The sequence below is a fragment of the Laccaria bicolor genome, genomic scaffold (genome assembly GCF_000143565.1).
Source record: "Laccaria bicolor S238N-H82 LACBIscaffold_37 genomic scaffold, whole genome shotgun sequence".
Taxonomy (NCBI): Eukaryota; Fungi; Basidiomycota; class Agaricomycetes; order Agaricales; family Hydnangiaceae; genus Laccaria; species Laccaria bicolor.
Window position 1 is genome coordinate 214,246 of NW_001889908.1, and position 7,693 is coordinate 221,938.

General features: G+C 42.9%; 2 protein-coding genes across 2 annotated transcripts; both read left to right on the forward strand.

Annotated features, from left to right (window-relative positions):
- Positions 1–5,308: 5,308 nt before the first annotated feature.
- On the forward strand, positions 5,309–5,797 carry LACBIDRAFT_331940 (uncharacterized protein; the record flags this gene model as incomplete). The annotated part of the gene is made up of 1 exon (XM_001886319.1): positions 5,309–5,797. One exon carries the CDS (start codon positions 5,309–5,311, stop codon positions 5,795–5,797), a length of 489 nt encoding a protein of 162 aa, XP_001886354.1.
- A 979-nt stretch (positions 5,798–6,776) lies between these two features.
- Positions 6,777–7,693, forward strand: LACBIDRAFT_331941 (uncharacterized protein; the record flags this gene model as incomplete). Its single annotated transcript, XM_001886320.1, has 6 exons — positions 6,777–6,791; positions 6,842–6,922; positions 6,972–7,024; positions 7,075–7,093; positions 7,392–7,511; positions 7,613–7,693. 6 exons carry the CDS (start codon positions 6,777–6,779, stop codon positions 7,691–7,693), a joined length of 369 nt encoding a protein of 122 aa, XP_001886355.1.

Below are 7,693 nucleotides of genomic sequence, written 5' to 3' on the forward strand. Positions count from 1 at the left end.
ATTTACCAGTACATGTCCTGATCAGCTAAAGTCATGTGACTTAATAACCAACTTAATACTCAGAATAAATTTGAAGTCAACAAACCAACTTATAATGTATTTAAAATGACATAAAACATATATTATTATATACTACTATACACAATCTATGTATATTTAAAGAAGGCGAGGTACAAGGAAAGGGGGTGAGGACAAGGGGAGCAGGCTATGGAGAAGGAAAGGGGCAGGGAGAAGGAAAGGGGTAGGAAGGGGTAGAGAGTTATGGAGGTGATGGAGAGGGGAGGGAGGGGAAGGGGGTGATGGAGAGGGGAAGTAGGGGAGGGAGGGAGAGGGAGGGGTGGTGTAGTGTACATGATTGTAGACACGTCGGCGTGAACACGTCGTCGTCGTCCGTAGCATCGTGGTGTGGGTGTCGTAGACATGTTGGCGTGGACACGTCGTCCCGTTGTCGTCTGTGGCAGGTGCTGGGTGTCATTTTGCGGGTGCTGGGTGTCGTTCGTGAGTGCTGAATGTCGTTCGTGGGCGGTGGGTGTCATTCGTGGGCGGTGGGTGTCATTCGTGTCTACTGGGTGTTGTTACGTCCACGGGCGGTGTACATGTGTCCGTTGGTTGTTGTTTTCTGTCTGTTGGGTGTTTTCGTGTCCGCGGGTGCTGTTTTGCATCCGTTGGCCGTTGTTTCGTTTCCGCTGGTGGTGTACGTGGGTGCTGGGTATTGTTTCGTGGGCCGGGTGTCGTTTTCATGGGTGTGGGGTGTTTTTGTGGGCGGGGAGGGGGGTGTTTTTGTGGGTTCTGATGCTCCTTGTTTCATGACGTGGTGTTGCCATGTTGTTGTTGAAGGGTGGCGTGGTCGATGTTGTTGGTCGTGGTGGCCATGGATGATAAACGAGTGACGTGGGTGGTGGTGGCTATGGGTGACGGTGATGGCGTGGTGTTGGCGGGGGTGACGAGCATGGTGGTGGTGGTGGTGGTGGTGGTGGAAGAGAGTGATGTTTGGTGAGCATCTTTGCCAAACAAACATTGTTTGTTATCCATTGAGAATAAATAAACTATAATACAGTGACAAATAAATAAAATAAACAGATTGGACTATAATACATTCCTGACTGCTCCGGGGAACACCATTCCTGCCCATTCCGGGGAAGACCATTCCGGTGTAAATTCCGGAATGATCATATTCCACCAGAATGAGAAAACACAGGAATGACAAATTTAGCAGGGCTTACTGCTAAATTTCATTCCACCGGAATTCCACAGGAATGACCGGAATGCTGCAGGAATAGGGGGGGCACTGATAAGACCTCTGTTAAGCTACTACAGGAAATTTTATGCGATACATAAGACTTTCCCCAGAAAGCTCGGTGTGTGACTAATGCCACCCCCAGCTGGAAGGACTTGGGATTCTCCAACTGGAAACATCCCTGACCTTCCCTCCCTGCTCATAGTGCCCTTTGCTGGCACCACCATTCACCGGACACTCAGGTCAGTGGACTGTAAAGGAAACCTGATCTCTGGCCTTGAGCCTTTTCAGGAACACATTTTGAAGTTTAAACTATATCCCCATGAAAAGAAAAACCTGGAAAAAATAGCCCAGGACCTCATCAGGGATGGCACCCACAAGGCTGCACAACTTGCCAGCAGTTCGGTGGGCCCTGATTTCTACCATTTGGCACTTTTCTGAGGATCACTCTCCTCTTTCTAGGAATTTTACCTGAATACATGACAGGCACTTATCCACCCAAGTTGCAACCCAGGTAATCCTTGGAAGAACCCATCAACCTTGGAGGAGTGGCAAGAACACCCCTCGCAGAAGCTTGACATCCTTGTTGAGATCCTCCAACATCACCTAAAAAGCAACAATCAGCCTCCACCAAAAGTGGTGGATGATAAGCTTGTGCCTGCTGGGAGCATTCCAACCAGTAGCCCTGGTACCAATGCCCCTGATAAGTTTACTGTAAATTCCCATCAGCCTATGTGCAAATATGCCATATGAGTGCCCACTTCCTCCCCATCCCATTATCACTCAATTCTGGCTGCCTAGATACTACAACTCAATGAAATTAAGACCCTCTGGCTTGATGGGTCAATAGCTGGCTCCCACTGCATAAATATTATTGATCAATTCAAGAACTCCACTGTCAATGGTTTTTGTGTCCTGATCATGTCCACTGTGGGGCTTGTAGCTAGTGTTTGCAGGTCCAGTCTACAGGACTGAAAATATACATAGGACTGAACTGGACTGAACCACGGTCCGGTCTTTTTCCAGTTGCAGTTGCCCACATTTGTGGTCAGTCCAGTTGCCAGTTGCCATGTTTTTGTAAATATTAAAAACCGAAAAAGACCAGTTTAGCCCACCATGTGTTTGACCTTACTCTCACACATTTTTACTCAATTTTCGGCCCCTCAATCATCAAAAATGGGCAAGAATTGGTTGAGATATGGCCAAAAACATTTTTATATGCAATTTGAATGTATATCCTTTCCGTCTTTTCCATAGCTCAGTCAAATCTTCACGGAATTGCTTAAATTTTTGATCAGTCTACGGAGGATTAAAATATCTATCTACGTATGTTATGTACGTGAGGTAATATTTAGTTTCTGTGGTGTAATAAATTTTACAACAAAAGACCGGTTGCAACCAGTCTGGACCGGTCTTTTTCGCGTTGTAGACCGATTAGGACCGGTCTAAAGCGGTCCGGTTGCGGTCCCTTAATATCTGGATCAGTCTAGACCGGTTGCAGTTGCCAGTTGCGTCGTTTTGAGGTAAAAAACTGGACTTAACTGGACTTTAAAACACTACTTGTAGCTCTCAACCTCCCTTGCCCTTGCTCAAACTATCTCGTCAAGGTGGTGAGCAACTTTATTCTTCTTTGCTCCCTTGTGCTCCATGTCCTCAGCTCACGCTTCTTCGATCCAGACCCCCCAGTGGTCAAAAGAAGATGATGATCAGTTGATTGGCCATATTTACTGCCATCCACAGCCAAAGACAGTCCACGTCTACTCACTGATCACAGACCACACCCAGGATGTATTTTTAAATAAGATTTGTTTCTCCAAAGCCTTGATCATGGAGGCATTTACCAGCCTAGTGCTTACCACTGATATCATAAACTTTAGGCATTTGCCTGCAGAACAATTTGTTTATTGCCCAAGACATTATGATATGAGATATTTCATTCTCTGCTTTTTTCAGGTACTATTTCATTCCTGTTTCATTGCTATTTCATTGCTGTTTCATTGCATATTTCATTGCATATTTCATTCCCATTTCATTGCTGTTTCATTGCATATTTCATTCCCATTTCATTGCTGTTTCATTGCTATTTCATTGTTGGGGAGCATTTTCAGGGTCCAGGGCACCTTTCCAAATCCGGAAATGTGGACAAGCCAGTAGCTGTAAATGTGAAAGCAGACAGACCAGTAACTGTGAAAGCAGAGAATAGCCTGTCCTGATATGAAAGCGATCTTGGGTATGATGTCAAAAGCTAATGATGTGGCAATAGCAATATGTAAAGTCATTTAATCCTTCAAACCATATCCACATGAACCTATAACTATGTTTTGAGATAGGACAGTAGCTATCAATATGAAGGCATAGAATAGCCTTTCTTAATGTGAAAGACAACTTGTGCATGATGTCAAAAACTAATGTTGTAGCACTGGCAATATGTAAGGTCATCAACTTCATCCCCATAACTTATACAGAGTCAGGGACATCTAGGGTGCTTTTCAGATGTCCCCAGTCAATGTTCCAGGGATTTTGCATTTTTTCAGGACATTTATACACTATCAAGGTTGTTTTTCTGATGTTCTGTATATATTCAAATTGATGCTCCAAGCATTTTACATTTTCTCAGAACATTTGTTAGTACATTGAGGGTTGTGTTCAGATGCCCTGTCCATATTTAAATCATTCATAGTGCTTAAAAGTCTGGTCCAGTCTGGTTTTTTGGCCTAAAATGAAAAGACTGAGACCAATACCAGCCTACACAATTCCTTGGACCAGTCTTGGTCTAAACTGGTTTTTCAACTAAATATGCTATACCTTTTGCAAATGTGAGTTGGTAAATTTATTAACATTCTTTGTAGCTTTTAAATGAGTGCAAGAATGTTAAATTCATTTAGAATTGATGTGTATACAAGAATACTAAGGTGCATCTGCTATTTTCACAAAATATTTTACAGTTTTGTATGTATCTTTGTCAGTTTTGGCCTAAAAATATGATCTTAGGTGTGTTTTGAAGGGTTTTTATGTAGGTACAAAAGACCAGTCTTAACTAACAAGACCAGTTCATGTTAACCAGTTTTTTTGCAGTCTTGTGATCTGAAATCTGAAACACCAAGACTGCAGGTCCAGTCTTTTGCAGTCTTGGGACTTGACTTCCAAGCACTAATCATTCCAGGGTTATTTTTTGGAGGTCCTGTTGATATTTGAATACATGCATGGAACATTTATGGGGATATTCAGGGTTGTGCTTCAGATGCCCTGGGCATATTTAAATCATTCAGCCCAATGATAAACATTAGTGTTTTTACATTCTTGGGCCAATCTACAACACCATAGTGTCCTTGCTCATTGGGCCCATTTGGCTAGTCCTATGAGCCATAGAACAATTGACCACATTGTACTTTCATAGTTCCATAGTGCAACTACTGAATGCCCTGCAGCACCTTCCCCCAATTTTTCCAGATTTTTCTGCCATTTTATTATTATTTTTGATTTTGAAAAAGTGCTCATTACCATATTTGGAATTGCATCCTGGCTCCTGAAAACATTCCTCAACATCATCACCAACAATGAGCACCATTCCCCAAATTTTCCTGATGTTTCTGTTATTTACAGTTGAAAAAATGCACATGTCTTGATTTGGAAGGGTGCCCTTGACCCTGAACATGTTCCCCAACAATGAAATAGCAATGAAACAGGAATGAAATATAGCACCTGAAAAAAGCGCAGAATGAAATATCTCATATCATAAGGTCTTGGGCAATAAACAAATCGTTCTGCAGGCAAATGCCTAAGGTTTATGATATAAGTGGTAGGTACCACTCCTTTGACATAGGTCCTCAGGCATTGTTCCTGCTGTTTCTCACCGAAAGTAATTGCCGACAGCTTCTGTGGTGAGGAATTCCCTTTAACACTGTCATTGTGTGGAGGGTGGAACCAGTCACTAGTGAAAGGGAGTGCCTGGGCTTGGGACATCGACCAAGGGGTTATATCCCGGAGGTAAGGGACTATGCTCACTATGAGGCCCAGTGATCCAAGCTGGTCCAGGAGCACGGCAGACTCTATGTGCGGGTGGCGTTAAAAATGGGTGGACTATACTGGTGTTTCCCACTGGAGGATGCTGGTGATGCCAGCGATCAGCTTGTATGGAAAACTATGAAACACTGCCCTTTTTCACAGCTGGTAACTCAAGTCGTCACTAAGGCGTCACGACAAGAATTCCTCATTGATGACCAACTCAGCCTGGCAGCAGCATTCATCCTCAGTGGGGTGTACATTGTGGACACATCCATTCAAAACCAAGTCGAGCATGTTTCTTGGTGGCCGAAAGAAGATACATGGTACCAGAGCAAGCTGAATGTTGGGTACTGGTCAGAGGCTTGCGAGTCCTGGTACCAAAACCGCCTCACTGACATCTGTAAAGGAACAGCCTGGATGCTGAATGCGACAGCCTGGAGGGACATGATTAAAGGCAAAGGGGCACATGTCATGGTGTTCAAGGCCAAGTTCAACCAATTTGCACAAGAGTTTATAGAGAAGAATGGGAAACCATTAGTTCTGAACAGGGGGTAGCTAGCTTTGGGGACTTTGACAGACAATATGTCTGTGGCACCTGCATTTCTTTATATTCTTTTCCTCGTTGCCTTCAATAATGCCATGTCTTCGCTTTATACTACCCACTCGCTTCTGCATATGATAAAAGAAAACTCTATACTTTAAAAAAAATAGCCACATCTTGACCAAAAAAAAATTCAATCTTGGTGTACTTGTCTCTGCGCACTTAAGATTTTCTGATCAATGGCACTGTGCATGCATGTTCGTCTTTGACGAACAAACATTTTATAAATTCAGGATGGTAGAGAATGGCTAGGCACATTCCTAAGTGCCTGTGCATAATCTTATTGACTCAATTTTTACATTCTAGGATACGGTTAGACTAGGTGAGTATTTGTTCATCATAGACGAACATGCATGGCAGACATCTCTGAAAAACACGTTGGAACATGTTGTCCACCCTGCAGCACCACCACCCTTCAAGCTTACCTATCAGATATTCTACTGATGCCCTTACGTCAATCAAGCCCTCGATCCATGGACTTAGGTCTTCGATCAGGGTGTTTGTCTTGGATTTGGATCACTGAATCTATTAGGTTTGTCACATAAGCCTCCTCAATGTCCTAATCAACTCTGTCCTCCCATTTAAAATTACATGTGCAATACCACCAGTTTTTTAAGCCATCTTCATGTATCACCTTGCATTCATTTCCCATCCACTTCAGAAATCTTGAAGTGATTCAGAAGGCATTCATCTTCAGGGAACCACTAGTGCTGTTGTTGATGCTGCCTTTTCTGATGAACCTCATTTAATTTCTGCTATCATCGCTCCAACCACTTCACGTTTGAATGCACATGTCTTGCCCATTTGGTATTCTTTGTGAAATCCTATTACTACATGAAAAATAACTTTCCTTCTCAGGTGTCCATTCCAATCCCATATAAATACTGGTATTGATCAAGTACTCTTCTGCTCACCACCACTCTTGTCACCATCATGAACACTTTTCCTGTAAGCAATGTCAACCACCATTTTTCATTCCCACTACTCACTACACACAGAAAGGAACCAGAGTTTTCTATTGGTTATGTACCAGGCCCATTGTGTATGCAACCATTCAATCCTCAAGCAGGATGCCAGATGTAAGTTTAGATGTTGCCCTAATTTTTCATTAAATACATCTTATATCAGGGCACCCAAATTTTGGTTAGCAAAGACGATTATGGTGAAACCGTAACCCTTCTGTATGGTTCTATACTATCTGGAAAATATCACTTTCTGACATTTATGACAGCACTGCTGGTGTCACCCTGGTCAGCTGACTTTCAGCCGCCTTTTTGTTGTTTTGTCATTGGACTTCTTGTAGTAGTAGCATTCATTCCAATTTTGTCTTAAATTGATGAACATATAAATGAGTCTGGGCCTTGAGAGAGGTACATGCATTGTCTTGTGGATGACATGTCCATTCCGCCGTTCATGAGATGTCTGTGTCTGTTCGTCAAAGACAAACACACACACATGGTACTCATTAGTACAATTGTCTGGTGTGGAAGGTACATGGGATGCCATTTTATTTATTACTTCGTGAAGAGAGACTAAAGATATTCATAGTCTAGTACATTTTGGCCCTGCCCACATCTGTTCGTCTTCGACGAACACAGAGACACAGAGACAAGTGCACATAGTGTTATACATGAGATGTCAAATCCGCTGCTTGCAAGGCCTCCTTTTGTTTGTTACAGAGACTAAGAGAATTGATACTCATAGTCGAGTATGTTTTGATCCCGCATACGTCTGTTAGCATTGTGCACGATACTACTTTTGTTCCGCAGTTTGCAAGCCGTCTGTGTCTGTTTGTCAAATACGAATACACACACCAAGTACCGATGGCTACAATGATCCACCAGTGGTAA